Source organism: Triturus cristatus, chromosome 2_2, assembly GCF_964204655.1.
Source record: "Triturus cristatus chromosome 2_2, aTriCri1.1, whole genome shotgun sequence".
Taxonomy (NCBI): domain Eukaryota; kingdom Metazoa; phylum Chordata; class Amphibia; order Caudata; family Salamandridae; genus Triturus; species Triturus cristatus.
In genome coordinates, this window is record NC_140582.1 from 463162600 (window position 1) to 463186813 (window position 24214).

A 24214-nucleotide genomic window follows, 5' to 3' on the forward strand; every position below is an offset into this window, starting at 1 on the left:
AATACAGGGAGTAAACTCCTGTTCTTTGTTGTTGCAGGAGAACTGGTTCTACTGCACTCTTTTGGAGGAGGGAGATCACCTTCTGCTTTAGCAGAGCTAAGTGTTGTGAGGACTTTGGGCGTTGAAGTTGGGGGGATAGAAGTAAGTTCTAGACAGTAACCTGATTGAGTTGTAGTGATGTTGGTCAAGACAGGAAGGAACTGTTGTAGTCTTCCCCCGACTGGAGTGGAATGGTCAGGGGGAAGTGGAGGGAAGTCATTGGGTAGGGGTAGGGGGTGGAGGCAGAGCAGGTGTTGTTGGTCTTGCCTCTGCCTTTGTTATTTTTGCCCCTGTAGCCTCCTCTCCGGTAAACTCTGGTAAATGTAGACTGGGCGGGAACCTTGTAAGAGGTGGAGGGGTTGTCTGAGGAGTAGCCTCTGGGGGTGCCCTTGTAAGGTGAGCGACTAAAGGAACGTCTGGGAGCTTGCAACTGCAAGACTCCCATTGATTTAGCTGTGTCCGTATCCTTTTTCATTTTTTCAAGGGTTGAATCTACATTTGGGCCAAATAGGTGCTCCTGATCAAATGGCTGGTTGACGATGGAGCTTTGAACTTCAGGTTTAAAACCCGAGATGCGTAGCCAGGCATGCCTACGCAAAAGGACACTTGTATTTACTGCTCTGGAGGCGGTGTCTGCCACGTCGAGAGCGCAACGGATGGAGGTGTTGGTGATAAGCTTACCCTCCTGAATGAGTTCATTGGCCCTGTTTTTGTATTTATCCGGGAGGTGCTGCATTATGGACTCTAGTTCATCATAACGTGCCCTATCATACCTGGCTAACAGCACCAGAGTGTTGGCGATGCGCCATATGTTGGCCGCTTGTGAGGCTGTTCTTTTGCCAGAGGCGTCCAAGAGTTTAGACTCCTTGTCAGGTGATGGAGCGTCACCTGATGTCTGAGAATTGGCCCTTTTCCTAGCATCGGAACCTACCAGGGAGTCTAAGGGTACTGGGCCTTTAATGTAAGCTGGGTCATCAGGGGCAGCTTTATATTTTTTTGCTCGATCCTGGGGTTAACTCAAGCCCTAACAGGATCTTTAAAGACTTCAGGTGCATGATTAATAACGCCTTTAAGCATGGGTAGTATTGAGGTGGATCTTTGAGTGGTGTCAAATGTATCCATTAGGAAATCCTGCTCTATGGGGTCTGTATGCAAGGCAACCCCGTGGTATTGGGCAGCTCTGTGGACAAGCTGATTAAAGCCCATGGTGTCCTCTGGAGGGGAAGGTCTGGAGGGGTAGATGTCATCCTGTGGAAGATTAGGGACATCTGGCGTGTTATAATCGACCCAGGGGTCTGGGGAAGAAGGTGGACTAGGATCTCCTAGTGGCACATCGTTCGGACCCTCCCCCATGTCATCCAAGGTGTCATCATAGTCTACTGGTGTAGGAGATGGTGTAGGGAAACGGTGTGGTGGGGAGGTGGAGGAGGAGGAGGAGGTGGAGTAGGGAGTCTTAGAGGAGATGTAGCAATGTCCCTCTTTTTAGGTGGTGGAGCCGGTGCAGGCGTCTCTAGTGGTTTTTTCCTAGAACTAAGAGTCAATTGACCAGTTTTAAGATCCCTTTTGAGAGTCTTTTGAGCAGGGTCTGGTGTGAACAGCTCTTCTGCTGGAGGTTGGTCTTTCGGTGCCGAGCGGTTCTGTAGGCTTCTTCGGCACCGACTCTGTAGCAGTTCGGTGTTGTTTTGGTTTGGAACCGTGCGTCTTTACAGTCTTTGTGGCCTGTGGAACTTGTTGTTTTTTCGGTTCCGAGGCTTTCCTTGGCTCCGAATCCGAGCCCTTCGGGAGTGGTTTTTTGTTCGGCTCCGAATGTTTTTTCGGTGGCGGCGAGTCGGTGCTTGTGGGTTTTGGTGCAGTGTGCTTGGATGTGGAAGCAGCTGTCGGCACGGAGGAGGAGGGCGGCTTCCTTTTCGGTACCGATGGCAGGCTGACTCGAGCCCGAGCTGCCTGAAGGCTTAGTAGGCTTCTTTGCTGGGCCCGAGGGCGGGGCATGGGAAGCAGTCTTGCGGTGTGCACCTGGGCCCGAAGGTGAAGGTGTGACGGAAGCCTTTTTCGGTGATGCATGGAGGGGGTCGGGGTCGACGTTCTTACTTACGACCCGCTGCACCGGAGTGATCTCTTTGACTTCAGAGTCATCTGCTTCTAAGGCGCTGACGAGGCCTTCTTCGACCCACTCTCGCTCCGGCACATCGACGCCCTCTTGGAAGATGTTGTCGGGGATTGATGTCGACGAGCGAGCCATGGTTCTTCGCGCGCGTCGGTCCCCGAATGGTCTTCTTCGAGCGGAAAGAGGCACAAGCTGGACAGTCTTTGGCCTCGTGCTCTGGTGAAAGGCAGAAGTTGCACACCTCATGCAGATCGGTTAGGGGAAACTTCAACCCACATTGAGGACACTTCTTGAATGGCGTCCTTTCCATGAGCCAGAAGGCAAGGCCCAGGTAGGCCCGAAGTCCTTCGTCGACGATCGGAATCGAGGACTTTGATTTGGAGAGATGCGCGACGATTAGGGTTCGCGATCGAGACAATACCGTCGAAAGAGTGAAGGATTGCGCGTCGAAAGTGGAATCGGTAACGGTTCCGAACTGGAGCGCGACAAACACATCCGAGCCCGATGGCGGAAAAAAACAATCTGAGGATGGAGCCGATGCCCATGCGCACTATAGTCCAAAGGAGGAGTCACCTGTCCCGTGACTTCCAAAGACTTTTCCAGGACAAAAACATGTGCAAACATCCGGGCCCAACACCAGATGGCGATCTATGCTAAGTGTGTGATCTGCAGCTCATATGCCTCGAATATAGTGTTCCACCAATTGAAGTATGTCGGAAGGATTGGGTGGTGGAGGTCCCACTCCTGGAATTCTTGATAGGGCCTGCTGTATATATGAGCAAAGTTGCTGGCCACTCCTAGGAGATGTTCCAAAATTAGGTGAACCTTGTGGCAAATTGCCCAATGCCAGATGAGAGAATGGAGGTGAATGTATGCCCCTTTGCTTCCGTTTGTAATGTGTTGCTGTCATGTTGTCTGTTTTGATTAGAACCACTTTCTGCCAAATGATTTGGAGAAAGGCTTCAAGAGTGAGTTGCATAGCCAGATGCTCTAGAAAATTGATATGACAACCAGGATGTTGAGAGTGCCACCGCCCTGTATTGTGTGGTGAGCTAAGTATACAACCCATCACAGAAGAGAGGGACCCATGGTAATGGTTACATGGGGGACTGATCTGCAAAAGGCATGCCTGGCGCCATGTTGATGGGTGTCCAGCATTGTAGAGAGTGGTGCGCTTGGCTTGAACCAACACTAGATTTTCCCTCTGACCCCGAGTTTGTAACCACTGGGCTGCGAGTCACTCTAGCAAGGGTCTCATGAGCAACTTTGCTTATGGGACTATTGTGATTCAAGATGTCATCTCCAGAAGGTACATGACTGGGCACTGGAATATAATGGTTTAGTTGAAAAAAGATAGTAGTTGCTGTAGTGTTTCTACCCTTCGCTTGGAACACACCTTGGAAATGAGAGTGAGGAATATAGAGCCATGGATAGGCTGCACTGGTAGGGCAGAAGATGGGGGTTGGTGACGTTTATGGTAAAACTCAGTGTGTGAAGCAAAGAGACTGTTGATCCAGAGGCGGCTACTCCACTAAGGCGTAGGAGCGTCGCCCCTCGCCCCACTGCTCTCTGAGCAAATCAAAAACAAAATAATAAAGTGATAATAACTTAATGGTATTATCATTTTATTTTAAGCGTACTGGCTCAGTTGGGGGATTGGGTGGGGCTGGGCTGTTTAGAGGTTGGGTAGGAGTGGAAGCCACTTCCTAAGTGAGCATGACATTTTGGCCGGCTGTCTCGGGTTCACCAAAATGTCATGCGCACTTTGCATGTTCTCCACCCAGGCTGCATTACAGCCTGGGTGGACAACATGCCTAGCCTCCCAGCCCATGTCTGAGCAGTGAACTACAGTGCTCAGACCAATCATAACGCTGCCTTAAGGCAGCGTTGTGCTTGGTCAGGGGAGTCTGGGAGGCTGCGTGCTTTCTGCTGCCCCGGGAGAAGAGGAGGGAGGAAAGGCAGCTGCCGGCAACCTGGTCGGACGCATCAAGGTAAGTGTTTTTTTTTGGTTTTTTTTAAACTTGTCTTTTTATTTTCCTTTTACTTAACCAAGGTCCCCAATGACACAGCGTTAAGCCTACAACCCAGGCCACGTTTCAGTCAAAGCTCCTCAGGAAGGATTTTATGGAGGCAGTAGAAAACAATTTAAACACAGCATGTCGCCTACAACCCCTGTGGGGCCGGCCGCGTATCAAAACACATGTTGAAGTAGGGGTGTTATATGTAGCGTCTGGGTCCTTTGCAGTGCAAAAACAACAAAAACACGGACAAGGGGCCCATCAAAAGCTGATAGAGGAAGCTAGGTATAGGAAGACCAGACGGAAAGAAGAGAAAGAAGAGAAGAGCAGGACAGCAGCCATGGTGGCCAGGCAGACGGACGGGAATGGGTACGCAACAGCGCATTGCATTAGACATGTTTGCTTTGGGGCGAATCATAGGGGGCGTCCCTGATGACCGACCTGTTCATACGAGGAGTCTACTGGGATCTGACGGCAGAAGGGCATCGTCAAAAAGGCGTAGCGCTCTGAGCTTGGAGGGTAGGTAACATGCATGTTGTGTTTTACAAAGGTACTGAACCAGGGGCCGCCAGACAGCAGTGAAGCGTGTGTCACGCGATTGTAATCTCGCAGTAAGCAATTCCATAGTTAGCACATGCCATAAACGTGCATACCAAGCCGCTATTGGGGGAGTATCCATTTTTTTCTATTACAATGCTATAGTCCGTCTGGCCGCCCCTAGCATATGGAGTGCTATTGTCCAATCACTTCGGGTAAGGGCTTTCAGACTGACAGGCTTAAGGCCCAAAAGAACTACTGTGACGGAGTCAGGCAGTGGAAACCCCAGCACCCCCTTGATGTGGCTAAGTACTTCCTTCCAGAATAGAGTCAGGAGTGGGCACGCCCACCAGATGTGCAGGAAATCTCCAGGAGCCTTCCGGCATCTCCAACACAATGAAGACGCGTTGGGGAACATTTTGTGCAGGCGAGTAGGCGTATAATACCATTGCGTCATGATTTTATAAGCGTTTTCCTTCTGCGGAACACTGCGATAAATCCCAGAGATATACCGCCAGAGACGACGCCACTGCGCTGAGGTGATTTCCGTGGGGGAAAGTGCCTGCCACTGGCGCTAGTAGAGATGCAGAGATAGGACCGGGGGATGTTGTAAAATCTGATATGTGCGAGAGATCAGGCCCTTTGACTCATCAAAGGTACGGACCAGCCGTTCAAACGGGGTGAATGGACGGGTAGCGGCCCTATGCATTTCTGGGGAGGACACCCAATGCCGCAGCTGCATATACTGTAAACCCGCAGTCACCGGAAGACCAAAGTCCTCCCGACACCTGGCAAACATCTTAAGTATTCCCCCCTCGTACAGATCACCAATCACTCTACATCCCCCCTGTAACCAATCCGCAAAGGCTGGCGGATGAAGGGCCGGTGGGAAGGCTGGGTTGCCCGAGATAGGTGTATGAAGGGAGGGAAATGTCGTTAAACCCTTACGTACTGCAATCGCGTCCCAGATATCCAATACCATTTTGGTAGGGACTGCGCGCGCCATGCCGCGCGCCGTGCGAGAATGCCAGGCGAGGTCCCAAATGGAACGCCCAGTTACCGTCCTATCCATATGAAACCACACCTTCTCGCTCTCGACCGCTATCCATTCCGACACAAAGCGAAGGTGCGAGGCCCAATAATAGTCCAAGAGGTTAGGGCACTCAAGACCCCCTCTGTCGCGCGGCGACTTAAGGGTCCTGTGGGAGAATCGCGGCCTGCGCCCCCCCCAGATAAAGCGAGTGATATCACGTTGGAGGCCCTGGATTTTACGCTGCGGTATGGGGGTGGGGAGGCATTGAAATAAATAAAAGATTTTAGGGAGTATTGACATTTTTACAGCATTAAGCCTACCCAACCAAGAGATCGTGAGGTTTTTCCACCTCCGCAGATCTTCCAGAACCGCCCTCCGGCACTCCCGCCAGTTTACCGGTGTCCACGTGCCTAAGGTGGGGGTCAGTTGGAGGTCAAGATATCGAATATGCTCTGTGGCCCATTGGTATGGAGCAAGCGTTTTCAGGACCGGCACTTCTTCTGGCGGAATGGTAAGATTCAGAGCCCAGGACTTGCCATGGTTTATTTTGAGGCCCGAGACGCACTCGAAGGACTGCAGTAGGGTATGGAGCGTCGGAAGAGACGTGTGCGGGCGCGACAAAGTAAGGATAAGATCATCCGCGAAGAGTGCCAACTTATTTTGCCGGCCCCCAAGGGAAATACCATGTATGTCCGGGTGCTGTCGAATCATCTCCGCTAAGGGCTCTACCACCAGGGCAAACAGCAGAGGTGACAAGGGACAGCCCTGCCGTGTACCTCTAGAGATCGAGAAGGGATCTGTAAGCTGCCCATTGACTCGAACCCGAGCTTGCGGGGAAAGGTAAGGTGCCATGATCATAGAGATCATATTCCCACCCAGTCCGATCTTCTGGAGTACCGCTCGAAGGAAGCCCCAGTCCACTCGATCAAACGCCTTCTCCGCGTCCAGCGAGAGAAGACAGGCTGGGATTTTCCAGTGCTAGGCTTTCCCCACCAGATGTGCGATTTGCCGCACATTATCCACCCTTTGCCTGCTGCGGATGAAGCCAACTTGATCCGGTTCCACAAGCCCGAGCATGTGGGGGTCCAAGTGTCGAGCGAACATTTTGGTGTATAGTTTAAGATCCGTATTCAGCAAAGCTATAGGGCCGTAAGACGCACACAGCGTGGGGTCCTTGCCCGGTTTAGGAATAAGAGCTATCTCCACCATACCCAGTGGTTTTTTTTTTTAAATTCCCTCCCCCTCAGCTGCCCCCCTCTGCTGCCCCCCTGCCGTGCGCACATTCGGTAGCAGCTGCCACTGTGGTGATCGTGTGTATTTTAAGCAGAGCATCCAGCTGCTGGGCTTAATCAACCAATCATCGAAGTATAGCAATACATGAATTGCCTTGCGGCAAAGGTATGCCGCTACGACTGCCAGATATTTTGTTAAAACCCTTGGGGCTGTCGTGACCTCGAAAGGAAATACCTAGAATTCGTAGTGATGACCACTTACCACAAAGAATAGGTAATTGCGATGAGCATAGTGGATGGAAATAATTAACTTTGAGATTGAGCGCCACCACGAAACCTCCAGTTGCAGAAGGAGGATGAACACTGGCAGTGTGGTCATTCTGAAGTGTTCTGATAGGATGTAACAGTTGATAGGCTGGAGATCGAGGACCAGACTCATCCATCCTTTTTGGCGTTAAGTACAAGGAGTATATCCCTGTAACCTGGTGTTGTGGAGATAGGGGCTCCAGAGCCTCCTTTAGCAAAAGTGTACGCACTTCTTCAGGCTTAAAGTGGAGGTGTTCAGTATTGAGCTTGTGCATGCGTGTCGGGGGGGGATGCTGGAAAGGGTGGTATGAAGTTTGAGGCAAGATCTATGCTATACAATGTCTAGCACCCATTTGTCTGAGGTGATTTGTTATCACTGATGGAAGAAATGGCATACTCTCCCCCCGATGGGTCAAGTGTGATTAATAGTGAATTTGTGGTCTGTCACTATTTTGGAGGTGTAGGCCCCTTACTGAAGCCTACCCTGTCCCCACATCTGTGAATTCCTCTATGTCCCACAAGTACCTTTCCCTGATTGGTGCTTGCTGTTTCTTGCTGATCACACTGGTCTTGTGCAGGAGATACAAGCTTTGACTTACCCCTAGACTTGTGTCTATGAAAAGATCTCCTAAAAGTGGAGCCATGTGAAGCGCCCATTAACTATGTCATCTATGCGTCTTTCTTTATGTTTTTTCCAGCATCTCATCAACATGCGTTCTAAAGAGGAGTTTTTTGTCAAAGGCTGATGAGATGCTGTTTTACTTCAGGTTAAAAACCAGAGATATGGAGCCAGCCATGGCAGCATATTATCATGCTTGTGTTCATGTTCAGATTTCCTCTCCCCTTTTGTGATATTTCTCTGTATGGTGTTTGAGGAGATCCTCCATGTCTTCACACAATGCGCTATCGTAGTGCCATAGGAGAGCTACTGAGTTGCTATTCGTCGGTGGGTAAACGCTCCTACCACTACCGGCTTATCCGCTGTGTCTGTCCTCTTACTCACCTTGTCTGGAGGAGAAGCATTGCCAGTGACCTGGATGGAGGAGCGCTTGCAGGCAATGTGGATAACTAGCAAGTCCAGAGGAACCTGGCCCTTGATGTACGGGGGCTCGCTGAGGGAGGGTTTGAACTTTTTTTCCACCTGCAAGGAGACTACCCAGGTTCTAGCTGGTTATTTAATGTTTTCTGGGACAGATTTTAATATCCTGTTCAACATGAGGAGGAACTGGTTGGACCTCTCTGATTTGGACAGTGTTTCCACAAAGAAGTCTCCTTCCTCTTACACCACATGCATATCTACCTTGTGATACATGCAGCCTGCTGAATGGCCTCATGAGATCAGGACGTATTGGCTGGATGGGAGGCCCTAACAGGGTAGTGGTCCAGATCGGCATCCCCTGAGGGTTCTACTTTATAGTGCTCCCATGGATCATTAATTGAGTCTCGTACTGGTTGATTATAGAGTTCAAATGGCCCATATATACTGTGCTATGAAGGAGGGGGTAAGGTGACACTGGCAGGGAGTCTGAGAGGGCCAACAATGGAGGAGTGGCTGATCAAGGAGTGTCTAGTTAAGGTGTGGGAGGTAGCGGTGGTTGAGTGTGTGGTAGAGGTATAGGGCTAGTAGCACTGTCTCTGTGTTTCTTTAGAGGAGGCTCTTGTGTGGAAGGCTTGGAAACAGTCTCTTCTTCAACAGTCAGCTTCCTCTTGTGAAGTATAGGGTCGGTCAGTGGAGGAAACCTGGTAAAAAAATTCCTATAAGAGGAATAATAAATGGGCGCTGCTGCCTAGCATCCAGTTCTTGCTGGAGATGCTTGAGTATGATGAGCCAAGGTCCTCTTCTGAGAGGGTTGTTGGAGGCTTGCAAGGGCATGCTATTGGAGCTCTTGTAGATGATGCTGCCTTGGTGCCGAATCAGTCTTCAGTGCTGACTGAGGATTCGATGTCAAAAGCGGTTTTGACATCAATAGTTTGTTTGAAGCTAACCTGACTTTCAGAGGCAAAAAGGTAGTAGCTTGAGTGGGAGGCTCCAGAGCCGACAAGGGCCTCTGTGCTGAATGGGCAGTGGCATCCCCTGATGGTTTTGGAGTGGATAATGGCTGGTGTGTCAAAGCTGAAGTCTGGGTGTTGCCAGCCCTGGTGAGAGGCTTGGTAACTTTTGGTGGCTTCGGACAATGCTGGCCGTACCCCGTGAAGGGCAGTGACCCTTGTGTAGAATTTTGACTCTACCTACATGCTCATGGTTCAACACCCTACATCTACAGGAGTAGTGATATACTTTGGCACGGAGAGTGGTCTTGCGCTTTTAAAGGGCTCGTGTGCTCACAGTTTTTGGAGTTGTTTTCAGTCAAGGGTTGGACTTCGATGCCAGGGCTACCTCTTGGTTGTCATCAGATCTGCTGCGCGGCTGTGGGCTGGTAGGCCTTTGAGCATGGGTGGGCCCCCAAGGTCCAGCCTTTTACTCTTCATAGGTGCCCAGGGTCCCCAAGATGTTTTTTGCTACATATGCGGGGCAGGTGGCATTGTTGTGATTGGGCGACAGTTTACAGACCTGGTGGTGGCTGGTCCATGGAAACATAGCATCGCATAGCATCGGGGACAGAATTGGAACCAAGATCATTCCATTTCCCATTCTTGGAGGTTATATTGTGTGTCGAAGAGTATTCGGCCCTCAGAAGGGGTTAGGCCCCAGTATCGCCTGACAGTGAAAGTAGCAAGGCTTACATTGTCTTTTTATAGTGAGATATTACAAGTTAGAAACCAATTATAGACAGGACACTAAAAAGATTGAATGCATTTATTTAGAGCGCAGCTACCCCCAACGGAGGTGTCCCGGCGCTACGGACGGTAAGCAGTTGTAAGTATCTCAGAGCGGCTTCAGGTTGGAAAACAGCCAGGTTTTTAAATTGCGTCGGAATAAGCATTCCGAATCTGTCATATGAAGGGACAGTGGCAAGCTGTTCCATGATTGAGCAGTGATAACTGTGAAAGCTCTGCCCCCATTCTAGAACGATGAAATTGGGAAGTACGTAAGAGGCAAAGATGATTCGATCTACGAGATTGGTTGGACTGAGCATGCTTGAGTCTAGCTCTGAGATAGGCAGGCCCCTGACCCTGCATTGCTCTAAATGCCAGGACCAGGGATTTGAACTGAATGTGACTAGTCACGGGCAGCCAGTGTAACGTTTTCAAGTGAGGAGAAATTGAGTGACGATAAGGGATGTTACAAATCATCCTTGCCGTCGCATTCTGTACAATCTGTAGACTTTTGACCAGATAGGCTGGCGCTCCAAGATACAGGCTGTTCGCATAATCCAGGTGTGATGTTATAAGGACGTGAATAAAGATCCGGCGAGCGACTAAGGGTAGAAAAGGGAGAATTTTACAGATCATGCGAAGTTTACCAAAACACGCAGATGTGACCTTATTTATTTGAGCCTTGCACGACAATTCGTTGTCAAATAAGAAACCAAGATTCCTAGCACCTCGGTTTTATCCGAGTTGAGCCTGAGAGTGTTGAGTGACATCCAGGAAGAGATGTTGCTAAGGTAGCGTCTGAAGTTAGAAAAACTAGCATCAGAGTGATCTCTAAATGAAAACACTTGTTGTGTGTCATCAGCGTATGAGATCACTCTGACCCCACAGGATTCTGCCACCGTGGCCAGCGGTGATAGGTAGACATTAAAAACCAGTGGGCTCAGGGCAGAGCCCTGAGGGACACCACAACTAAGGGGTTTCTTCTCAGAGACAAAAGGTTGAAGGTAGACCTGTTGGGTTCGACTGCTAAGAAAAGATCTATTCCAGGCCAAAGAGGTGCCCTGAATCCCAAGACTACACAGTCTTTCAATCAATATGGCATGGGAGACCTTATCAAATGCCTCGGACAGGTCGAGGAGCACTAGCATTGCTGCATCCACGCATTCGCGGATAGTCTCTGCCACCTCCAGAAGTGCAGTATCTGTACTATAGCCGGATCTAAAACTGGACTGCAAATCGTGGAGAAGTTGTCCGGACTAAAGGTAGTTCGAGAGTTGTTCTTGCACTACTTTCTCCAGGATTTTGACTGGTTTAGGTAAAAGGGAAATGGGCCGGTAGTTGCTAAACACCAATGGGTTGGCTTTAGGTTTTTTAAAAATAGGGATAAGCATGTCAGTTTCCAAGACGAAGGGAAATGACCAGTTTGTAATGAGGTGTTCCAGATCATGTTCAGCGGAGAAATGATAAGAGGGGCGAGTGAACTAAATAGTTGTGTCGAACAAGGGTCCAAAGGGGAGCCTGATTTGCAAAGATTCGACAAACACGTGAGAACCACAGCAAAACTTTGACTCTACTCAGGCTTGTTCAAAACCAATAGTGGGGAAAAAAGCTTCTAACCTGGGAGTCAGTGGCAATGCGCACTATACATCTAGGAGTCACGCTGCATCCTGAGACCGTTCTTTGAAGGAAAAAGACTTGCAAACATCCTAGCCCAACACTAGATGGCAGAAACTGGAGGCTAAAATTAAGAGCCTGATTTAGAGTTCGGCAAACGCATTATGGACCGTCACCAGGGCGGAGTACTTATGGCGAGGGTACTTCACCCGCTGGCCCACTGGATCTCTCTTGTACGTCCAGGAACTGCCTTCACAACGGTTACTGTAAATGCATTGACAGTTTGACGGACGCCGCCCAGTAAACTTTCACGTTTTATTTCTCTGAAAACAACATTTCAAAGTGGGATTTTGTTTTTAAAAATGTCCCCACTCACCAGGAGTTATCTCCCATTGTGTGGCATTCATTTTGCAGTTTTCATGGTCCCTTACTGCCAGGATTTACCTGGCATGCCAGACAATGACATTTGTCTGCTCACTGTAACTAGGGTGAGCAGACAAATGGTAAAATATCCTATCTGTTGGGCCTTCTGAGGTTTATGTCAGTGGCACACTAATCTCTGCAGTCAACATTCTTAGGTTTGACTGAATCTAAACGAGGAGGGGAACATTGAGTTTGGCGGTAAGGGTACTATATTGTAAAACTAAATACGTATAGTTATCCTGGTTTGTGGGAGCATAACAAGTAAGGCAAACTGAATCAAGTATTGAGGATTGGTGGCCTTGATTAAAGCACTGGTAAACGTCGAAAATAAGAGAGCATGCCCTGGGTGCCAAAAAGACAAAATGAGATGCTAGAGTGCAACATATTGCTTTGTCTTTAAGAAATAAAACTCAATTTTGAAAAGCTCAAACTTTCACATTAAAATACAAATTTTGATTAGTGCATATTTTTGATTGTGAACTACCTAAAATAAATAATTAAAATATTAACAATTCATATATTTGTTTGTATACATGTTTCTGTATTTGTGTTCATCAGTTTGAGGTTCAATTAATAGAAACTTCTATGTACGTGGGGTCCCCTGCTTCCAGTAGCAATTCAGTGCAGGACCACAGAAGTCAAAAGGTTAAGAACCGCTGCACTACACCATCATTTAATACTCATATGATGAGGTGTCACAGGCTATAAACCAGTACATACCACATTGAATGAGTTCTGCCAAGCTACACAATTTCAAATGAGAGGTGGCCAACCCTCTAGATATAGGATCGGGTTAGTACCTCTTATATCCCTTGAAGGGCCGGTCTTGTCTTCCATGAGTGAATTATCATGCTTAACTTAAAGGCATCAGAGCACTGTCTGATGTTGCTTCTACGATTTAAAGTATCTCCTGCAGTCCTTCATACCCATAAAATCAAACATTGACTTCAGAGTGTTAGATGCGGTTTTTGTGTGGATCTTAAGGTGATCAAAGCTATACAATCTCCATTACTTGACAAGTTTTTATATAGTATATTTTATTGAATGTTCTTATATCATAGATTTCACACAAAGAAAAAGGAGAAAACTTATCAAATATCAACAATAACTCAGTGCAGAGCAGTGATGGAGTACAGTTACCATAATTATACATCTTCGCTTTTGCTTACAGTTCACTTTCATTCTATTGTCTGGAAGCATGTTACAGAACATACGTCCCAGAAGTTTGTTCAGAAGATCTTGGCTCGTACATATGGATTTCCCATTACCTTATTGCATCTCCATGATAGTTTATCTTCCACTCCCAGATTTATTTTGAGGTTTACACAAAACTGCAATGTTCCCTCCATTTATTGAATTTCTTTGTTCGCCCATACCCTTATATGCTACTCTTTCTACATTAAATCCGTACTTACGAAAGCTAGGAAGCTTAGTATAGTCTAAATAACGGTTGCTAGGGTTAGATCGCTGAACAAACCCAGGGAGTTTGGGTACTAACAGAGTATTATTTTTAACACTGTATAAAACTACACATACAATAGGAAGGATCAGTTAGAAAGAGGGGAGATGGAAGGGAGTGGCAAATCTATGCATTTACAAATAGCAGTGTTTCTCATTACATTTTATGTATATGAGTTTTGTACATGATTACACACCAATGAAACACATTATAGAAAAAACTACGTAATCTTAACCTAAGGAAAAAACAGTCTGGGGTAAAAGGCAAATCAGACCAGTAGTGTCAGCTACAGATCAAACACATTTTTTTTAAGTGTTCCGAAGCAAGAGTAAGTATAAACACTTAAGGTTACAATTGTATTGAAATACTACAAAACAAATTAAAAAATAATATATTCTGTATTACCTGATAGCTGTCATTCACAAAGATATACAGTGGTGATAACATGAGCTGCAGCACAGTCTCTCTGTAAACCTTCTTCATTTCAAAGCAAAGTCTTTCAAAAAATACCGTAGGACATTCAGGGCCATCAGTGCCACAGTGCTGAAAAGAAAGTGACTCAAAGTTTGAATCAAAATAGAGGATAAGGTCCTAAAGAAATGTTGAAAATGAAGAAAGCAACTGTTCAGTCGAGAGTAGCGGATTAAAATGCTGTTTTTCCACATACAGCATAAAATTGTGTTTCTATGACAAACTGCAAACAAGTAATGTTGTTTCTAATGGATACGTCTACCTGCAGAAATCCCATCTATTTAATATTGTGAGGATCAAGACTGGATCCAGAAGTTTTTCTATAGCTCTCCCGCACCGGCAGTGGGTGCTGGCTCCATCTCGGCACCAGAAGAGACGTCAGGTTAACATCAGTGGAGTCACATAGCACCCACCTGGCACAATGATGAGTGCTCCCTTGTTCCCCACACACACTGACCCAGATCTAAATCTGCTTCCCTTCCCTTGCTTGCACTGGACAAATATCTGTATAAGATGGACTGCTTTTCTGAAATGATCACTCAAATCCCTCAGTTGGAGGAACAGCCGCAGATCCTGCAGCAGTAGCAGAAAGAAGCAGTGGAGTTGGTCCCAGAGTAGGAAAGTGGGCAAAGGAGCTAATCTCAGTACTTACTGATCCCCAAAAAGGATGGAAGAAGCAGTCAGATCTTAGGCCTCAGCCTCTTGAGCTTTTACCTCAGCAAAGAAAAGTTCACATTGCTGTGTCTGGCTCAGATTCTGCTATCATTTGGAGGGGAAGACTGAATGATGTCCCTAGTCTTGCATTATGCATATTTGCACATACCAATCCTGTGACCATACAGTATGTATTTGTGCTTCATGTTAAGGTACACCACCTCACTGTTTGCGGTCCTCTCATTTGGACTGGCATCAGCATCTTAGGTCTTCACAAAATGGATGGCAGTGGCTGCGGCTCATCTGAGAAGGTTGGGGATTTCCATATTCCTGCACTTAGATGACTGGTAGCCCAAAGCCAAAATGCTATGGAGGGTGTTTGTTGCATCACCTACAAGCAACAGAACTCCCTCTGTTCGACTTCAGCTTTTCTGAAATGTGCCAAAATCTCACCTAAAGGTCTCTAAGTTCAGTGTATGCTGTTCTTGGGGCAGTCCTGGAAACTGCATCTTTGTGAGCCTTCCTACAGCGTATCTGGACATCATTCCGATGTTTTAGGGTGGAGCTCAAGTTCCAGCCTGGAATGTTCTTTGGCCGCTAGATCTGCATCCTCCTCATCATCATGTACACACACTGGCACACGAGGGCTCTCATTTGGTGTCTTCAATGGTAGAGGTTCCAACATGAGGGAGATCTGGCAGAAGCCGTTTCAAGCGTCAAGGACACTGCGGCAGACCTATAGTGGTTGGTAGAGGAGCACCTGTCTCGAGGGGTGTTCTTTCATCTTCAGTCAGTGATGCTTGCCTCACTCTGGGATTGGGGCACTTATTGAAGAAATAGAGATCATAGGCCTCTTGTCTCCAAAGGAGCAGGTACTGCACACCAACCTGCTCAAATTGAGATAAATCCACCTACCCCTAAAAGCATTTCATCTTCCTTACAAGGTCAGTCCATTCAGATCTTCATGATGTCAATAAGCTGAGAGATAGGCTGACGCCCTGGGCATGGACACACAAACATAGAATCTGGCTAGTTGCCAACTATTTGACCAGTTCCCTCAACACCAGGGCCGACAGGCTAAGTTGCCAGCATCTTTTTGACCATGAGTGGCATCTGCACCCAGAATGGTGCAGAACATCTTTTACCTGTGGGGCACACCATCAGTGGAACGTTTTGCCATTTGGGAAAATACTCACGGACCACAGTTCTGTGCCCTCCAGTATCCATACCAGGAAGCTAAAGGGATGCGCATCAGTTCAGGCGCAGTTTTCTACTTCACTCTGCATTTCCTCCAACACAATTGATTCCTCAGCTTTTGGTGAAGACTCACCAGGACCAGGCCAAGAGCGTTTACATCACCTTGGACAAGCCAGGATGGATGTGGTATGCAGACCTTCAGAGACACTATGCCCACTGGTCAGTCTAGCTTTCAGACAGACTTCCTCTCCCATTTGATAGGCCAAGTATGGCATGCTCTAGAGCCTCATCCTTCATGCCTGGAGTCTGACTGAGGACACCTAAGCTCCTCCCAGCAGCCTCTAGAGGTGGTTGATGTTATTTTATAAGTTTGTCCCCTCTCCAAAAAGTCAGTCTATTCTGAAAGGTCGAACAAATTTGTCTACATGCAAAGCACAGAGCAGAATGTGTACAGACTAAGATGTATACCCCACCCACCTTCTTGAGGGCACGTCCGTCCAATGTCCTTTGGTGTATTCTATAGTCGGGTTAGCAGAGCTGTACAGTGGGCACCATTAACGGACCATCATTCCTAGGAGGACCGTCACAGACCTGACTAATTTGATGATTGGGCTGAAAAAGAGACAGCAGCTGCTGAAGTGCCAACACCCTCTGAAGAATAGGGTAGGCTTTCCTAGGACTGTGTTTAGGGCGGACCCTAGGAAGAGCTGAACCTGAAGAGGTTGAAGTAAGGACTTTGTGTTAGTCATGGTGGACTCTAGGCTGTGTAGCAGGGAGATTGCTGCTTGAGGGTGCACTAAGCATTGCTGCCTACTTCAACTCTTGATCAACCAATCGTCGAGGCAGAGGAAGACATGATTGTACCCTCTCCGTAAATGAGTGGCCGCCACTGCTATGCACTTGTTGGACAACCTTAGAACTATAGTGACCCCAAAAGGAAATTCTTTGAATTGGTAGTGCAGTCGGCTAACCACAAATCAAAGGCACCAGCGGTGGCCAAGATGAATGGATATATAAAAGTAGGCGGCCTAGGGGCGTCTAAAGCATCAAGTAGTCACCATAAACTTTCAGTGTTGATTTGTGAAAATGGTAAGACAACATGCATTTCTTCAGAGGCCGAAGATCCAGGATTGGTCAAGGGGAAGAGTTCTTTTTGGGAATGAGGAAGTGAAGAGAGTAGAGACACTTGTCCTGGTGCTGTGAAGGTACTCTCACTACTGCGTCTTTCTGAAGGAGCATTTGCATTTCCTGTAGGAGGCAAATATGTTGTCTGCCAAATATGTGTGTGCAAGGTGGGATGTTGGGAGGAGAAGTGAGAGGTTCTAGGCAGTAGCCATGGTGAACAACCACTAAAACCCACTGACCCAATGTGATTTCCTTCCAGCATAGAAGGACATCTTGTAGTCTCCACCCGAAAAAGACGAATGATCGGGGAGCACAGAGGGTGGTGAGCTTCAAGTAATCGCTTGGAGATGGTGGTCCCTTTACCATAGGCATCGCTACCCATGCCCTGTTACCTCTCTAGGCAGCTCTGAAGAAACCTATTTCGGTCTGCTAGCGGAAGGACTGGTACTGTCTTTGTTAGGACTGTGGTTTATCAGGCGGTAAAGAGGGCTTGCCTCCTCCTCTGTGATGACGCTTCCAAAATGAGACCCCAGCAGCTGTAGTTTGTAGGACACCCATATTTTTTGTAATCTCTGGGTCCATGGAGAGCCCACCGAGTTCTTTTACCTTATTGCACCGCAACTAGCAGTTACAAGTGTGCGTATCTTTTTCCGCTTTCAGGGAGTCATCGACTTCCCGCCTGTTGAGGCCTGATTTAAAACCTACTCGCGCACACGTTTTCCCTTTCTCTCTCTAATTGAAACAAACCACGTGATCTACCATGTCCTCTATACACTTAAAACAAGAAACTGATGCCTCATTTTCCCATAATGCATTGCCCCTGTAAACCAAACCCAATAACCCCACCTTAATTCAAACCCATAATAAAAACCATAATTAAAAAAGTGGTTAAAAAAACAATAAAACGAGACCAATGTTTATTTGGTCTCGGTGCAATAAGGTAAAAGAACTCAGTGGGCTCTCCATGGATGTTTTGGTTAAAGGGTGGGAGAAACGTTTTTCTTGCTACCTTTGCGTTATTCTTTTTGCAATTATAGTTTTCATAATCATGGAAAGGGTTATTTAATTGGGCGATACATCTGCTTGATTTCGTTTTGCATCATTTAAGTTGCGCAGGTTCCGTATGGTTGTTTATGCAGTTCTCTCTTTTTGATTTATTTCAGTACCCCTGACGAAGAACGTAACGGTTCGAAATGCATTGGGTTGTTTTACAAATGCCAGTTCGAAGGAATGTTAAAAGCACATGTCTATGTTTTAAGCGGATTGCAGCATTAGACATTTGAAAATGCATAATAAAACATTCTAACTTTACATCGCTGTCTCCGGATTGATATAATGAGCTGGAAAACACGGATTATCGGCTATCCACATACTTTGGGATCACTTTTGATTACTATGGAGTACCTGGTTAAAATGTAGCACATTGCCAGAGGAGAGTCTCCTCAGTTAGCAGTGCAGCAGCCGGGGGCGGGACAGTCGCCTTCTTATGTTGTAACATTTATTGTACACACATTGATGAATAACTGACACACAACTCAAAAAGGAGATCCACGCCAATTTTACAAAAATAAGCTTTGTTCAAGTTTTAAGACCAAGATCTTCGCAAAAAGGTAAGTACGTTTTTCAGGAAAAATAGTTTAGTCTTTCAAAAGACAACACTGCATCAAAACAACAATGCGGTTTCATGGGTAAGTATACCACTTACAGTTCTAGCCTTGGGGTTTAAGATCAGCAGTGGGCCATGTTCACAAAGAGAGCACCACCAGCAACACAGGGGCAGCCGGGTACAGAGGTCAAATTCACAGGCCCAATGCGTTTCAATAGAGACTGGGGGTGCCTGAAGACTGCCACTTGCAGGTAAGTAAAGCGGCTGTTGTGGTCAAGCTGTGGAGGTTTGGGCAAGCACCGGGGGGCCACAAGACAACACCAAACATAAAGCATCGGGTCCCCAATGCTTTACAATGGAGAACTTGGCTTTTGAAAACAGGCTCCCGGCATCGGACCGGAGGCTTCTCGGTGAACACCAGCAACAGCAGAAGTAAGTTGAGATGTTGAGGGTCGTGGGTCATACGGACCACCACCCCAAGGCAAAGGGGCTACAGTGCAGGGGTGTCCTTTGATGTCGGGTGTTTCTTACCAGGCCTGGTCTCGGTCGGGGGAGCCTCTGGATTAACACTACACTTGTCATTGTGGAGTCCAGAAGGGGTCAGTCAACGCTGGACTTGGGTTCAGGATCACTGGGAAACCTTTTCTGGATCAGTGGGCCACCTGCACACGGGTGAAGGCTTCGGGTGCAGAGTGGTCAGGACTCGCAGTTCTGGAGACAACCAGAATCCTTTGTGTGAATTTCTTGGAGACAGGTTCACTGTCCTTGGGAGTTCTGGTCTTCATCAAAGCAGGCAGTCTTCCTCTGGTTCTGGAGGTCGCTGGCTGCAGGACAGGCGTCATCTTCTTTGCAGGGTTTTCAAACCTACAGACAGGCCGGTAGGGCTGCGGCCAAGTCAATAGGGAGCTTCAATCTTCACTGCATGGGGTCTTCTTTGTCCTTCCTAGGTCGGCATTAACTGGTTTCAGGGTCAGAGGAAGACCCCTAAATACTAATTTAGGGGCGTTAAAGGGGGGCTGTTGGTAGGGACCAATGGGACATAACAGTTTACACACACGGTTATGCCATCTTACTGTGGGAAGGGGCATAGCCCTAACCCAGATTGGATTGGAGGAGTCCCCTCATTTTCAAGATGGAGGAGACTGAAAAGTGTGCTTAACTTCGCCTCCTACACCGGAGGGCTGGATTTGGTAGAGGTGGGCACACCTTCAATTTTTTCACAGTTTACTGCCCGCTCCCCCACCCAAAGTGAGGGTCTGAACCAGTGGAAGCCAGCTGCTGCTAGCAGCAGAGGCTGGGATCATCTTACAAAGGCGGCAGGCCTTTGAAGCTTTTCCCTTGAGCACTGTGTCCATCCTATGTGACACCTTCGCCCAGAATCTGCTCTGTTTCTGGCCTCGGAGAGCAGGGGCTCTCGACCCAGGGTCCAGAAACATGTCTGGTGGTGGCAGGCTTAGTACAGCCGGTCAGAGACCACACCAGGGCTGATACGTTTTCAGGGGGCACCTCTAAGAGGCTCTATGAGTACATGGTTTAATAAATCCCACACTAGCATCAGTGTGGGTTTATTAAAATGAGTTGTTTGGTACCAAAACTCCTGGGGTCAGTGAAGCCATCATGGTGCTGGGGAACTCAAGTTGTCGTATTTCCAGCCCATGTACTCTCTATGGTTTCCCTGGCACTTACAATATTAACGTATAGACTTAGATATTATAGGGGCATATCCGCTCATGCAGATATGCCCACACTTGTGATATAGTGCACCCTGGCTTAGGGCTGCAAGGCCTGCTAAAGGAGTGACTTATCTATATCTTAGGCAGTGCTGGTTGCAGTGTGCCATGTCGACTGTCATTTTTCACTGCACCACTGCATGCATTGGCATGGCCTTGGTGTGGGGTCCCTAAGGGACCCTCTCCAGTCCCCATGCCCTAAGAACCAAGGTTACCATTTACTAGGAACATACAGGGGGACTGAAGTTGACAATTGTGGAACAGTTTTAGGGAAAGAACACTGATGCTGGGAACCTGTTTAGCAGAGACCCAGCACACACTCAAAGTGGCACCAGAAACCAGGCAAAAAGTGGAGGGGGGTACTGCAACAGAACCACATTTTCCCAGAGTGGGCTTTCCTAAGGAGGTGGTGTCAGACAGAAGTAGTAACTTCATGTCTGGTTACCTAAAGGCTATGTGGAATGAGTGTGGTGTGACTTACAAGTTCACTACCTCATAGCATCAACAAACCAATGGTTTAGTTAAGGGATTCAACAAAACCATGAAAGGCATGATCATGGGATTCCCTGAAAAACTCAGAAGAAGAGGAGATGTCCTTTTGCCGTGCCTCCACTGCCAGACACCAGACACAGCATGGGCCCAGAAACAGACCAAATATATTTGTAGTTACCAAAGCTTGTTGGCTAGCCAAGGAAGATAGGCAGACGTATAACTCATGCATGCCGTTCAAACAGGCTCCTTCTGCCCCCAGTGAACAATGAACGGGCCTTATATACAGAACTGCAGGACAAGCATAAAAAATAAAAATAACAGTGCCAAATATGGGCAAACATATAAATGCAGCTAAAGGAAGCTATGACCTTGTGTGTGGAATGTTCAGATGAGCTAAACTAACTTGGGGGATAAGAAAGGCATACAGACCTCTAAGTGGGGGGTCTGCACAGCTTTTGGAGCTATCCTGGCAAGGTTGAAGAGGGAGCTTTGGTCCAGGGCTGGAATATGATCGAAGAAGGAGGCGCGGGTGCTCCATGGAGGACCGGTCTGTCAGCTCCAGCAGCTCAGCTCATGCAGGGAGAACTGGGATGGTTCGGTAGGTTGAAACAGTGCGGGTGAGACTTAGAATGAACCATGTTATCTATGTAGTACATACATATGGATATATATATATTTTTCCCCAACAGCCGGTGCCTAAATTAAGGAAAGGTCAGATTATATTGACTCACCTACATCTCTGATGTTCACCCTGATAACATATCCAGCACAAGACTCATTTTCCACACACAAATATTTTAACACCAAAGCCCCAGCCACGGAACCCTCACTTATGACTCAAAGCATTTTTGAATTTATATAATAGTTTGCTATAATAATAAATCAGTTGTGGAGGAATACATACTTTCTTAGCAGAAATGGTATAGTAAGGGAGCATGGGGAAGTTGTACTTGCAGAGGCAACAAATCTTGGGACCTGGTCTTCATTTACCGATCATAAAACAGAAGCTTGCACCTTAGATGCTATTCATGCATGAGAAAAAGGGCAACATTCTGCAGAAACCAACAAAAAAGTGTTAGTTGTTAGCAGAAAATAAATAAGAGCAGGGCAGGCATGATTGGGGCATGTTCTTCAACATTTAGTGATTTGAGCTGAAAAATGTGCCTTAGCAAGCTGGGTCAGTGACAAAAGCCTTGCAAGGAAAATGGCTGGGTGAAAGATGTACATTAGCTAATAGAGATGCTTCAGAATTCAATAGGAGGAGAGGATGCGGATTAACAGCGAGAGCAGTTGACTCTGGAACTGGGGAACCAGGTTCACGTCTCAGCTCAACATCCTGCGATTCTGGACAAATCACTTAATCTCCGAATATCTAAAGAAGCAAATTGAATATGCTACTTACCAGTATGCATCTGTTCTTGGCATGTAGGGCTGCTGACATTCATATCTGTGCATAGATCGCTGCCTAGTGTTGGGTCCGGATGTTTGCACGTTGTTGTCCTGGAAGAGTCTTCGAAGTATCCTGGGATAGGTGACTCCTCCCCTGGACTACAGTGCGCATGGGCATCCTCTCCATCCTCAGATTGTTTTTCTCCATTGTGGCAGTGATGGAGTAGATACAGAAAGTGATGACCATGCTTACAGTAATTCTGAGAGCTGCAGCTGCTACAGGCGCCGGGGAGGAGGGAGGGCGATATGAATGTCAGCAGCCCTACATGCCAAGAACAGATGCATACTGGTAAGTAGCATATTCAGTTCGAGGCATGTGGGCTGCTGAATTCATATCTGTGCATAGAATACATAGCAGTACCTCCTATTAGCGGCGGCTACCAGTGCCAGCTGCAGCGGTCTGAAAAAGAGTTTTGAGAACAGCCTGTCCTACAGCTGCCTGCTGTTTTGATTGCACATCAACACAATAGTGTTTGGTAAATGTGTGTGTAGTGGACCAGGTGGCTGCTCTACATATATCATGTAAAGGAATGTTTCCCAGGAAAGCCATGGAGGCCCCTAACTTACGTGTTGAGTGGGCTCGTGGGGGAATCGTTAATGTGCGTTTAGCCTTTTGGTAGCAAATTTGAATACATTTAACGATCCATCTGGCTATACCTGCTTTGGAGATAGCGTTGCCTTTGTGGTGTGGGGCAAAGGCAACGAAAAGTTGTTTAGCCTTCCTAAAGACCTTAGTCCTGTCGATATAGTACATGAGGGCTCTCTTTACATCTAGTGTATGGAGTGCTCTTTCTGCGACAGTTTGTGGGTTTTGAAAGAAAACAGGCAGTTCAATAGTTTGATTCATGTGGAACTGCGATATCACCTTGGGCATGAATTTGGGGTTGGTACGTAGTACGACCCTGTTGGCGTGAACCTGTATAAATGGCTCTTGAACGGTTAGTGCCTGGAGTGCACTAACTCTCCTCAAAGAAGTGATTGCTACTAGGAAAGCTACTTTCCAGGTGAGGAATTGAATCTCGCATGAGTGTAGAGGTTCGAAGGGTGGACCCATCAGGCGTGTGAGGACCAAGTTGAGGTTCCACATTGGAGCTGGTGGGTGGCTTGGAGGAATTACTCGTTTGAGTCCTTCCAAGAATGCTTTGATGGCTGGCACTCTGAATAAAGAGAGGTGCTGCCTGTTCTGGAGATAGGCTGATATTGCGGTCAAATGGACACGTATTGAGGTGTATGCCAGATTGCATCGGTATAGGTGTAAGAGGTAACAAATTATGTTTTGGATGGATGCGTCTAGCGGGTTAATGTCATTATTATTGCAATAAATGACGAATCTTTTCCATTTGGCTGCATAGCAAGCCCTGGTAGTGGGTCTCCTGGCCTCCTTAATGATGTCCATACAGTCAGGTGGCAGGTTTAGGTAGCCAAACTCTAGGACTTCAGGAGCCAGATTGCCAGGTTCAGCTGTTGCGGATCTGGGTGCTGAATCTCTCCATGGTTCTGCGTCAAATGCGCGGGTTTGATCCGCAGTCTTTGATGCGGCACCACGGAAAGTTCGAGAAAGGTGGTGTACCATGGCTGGCGTGCCCACGTTGGAGCAACCAGGACGAGTGTCAGTGAGCGTTGTCTGAGTTTGCGTGCCACCAGCGGTATCAGTGGTGCTGGAGGAAAAGCGTACGCAAATCTGCCGGACCAGTTCATCCATATCGCATTGCCCTGCGACTGCGGATGTGGGAACCTGGCGGCAAAGCTTTGGCATTTTGCGTTTTCGCTTGTGGCGAATAGGTCTATGTCTGGATGACCCCACTGTTGGAAGTACGGCTGGAGTACTGATGGGTGTAACTCCCACTCGTGCATCTGGTGGCTGTGTCTGCTGAGCAGATCCGCCATCTGGTTGTCCTTGCCGGGGAGGTGTTCCGCCATGAGGAACGTGTTCCTCTGAATGGCCCACTTCCACATGCTCTGAGCCAG

At 47.5% G+C, this 24214-nt stretch overlaps 1 protein-coding gene across 12 annotated transcripts in view; it reads right to left on the reverse strand.

Annotated features, from left to right (window-relative positions):
• Window positions 1-24214, reverse strand: part of BLTP1 (bridge-like lipid transfer protein family member 1) — a 1988102-nt gene that overhangs the window by 1678662 nt on the left and 285226 nt on the right. For all 12 annotated transcript variants that reach the window (XM_085641559.1, XM_085641555.1, XM_085641564.1 and 9 more), the window contains one exon: window positions 13928-14065. In XM_085641559.1, the coding sequence (XP_085497685.1) occupies window positions 13928-14065 (138 nt within the window). The remainder of the gene's footprint in view (window positions 1-13927; window positions 14066-24214) is intronic.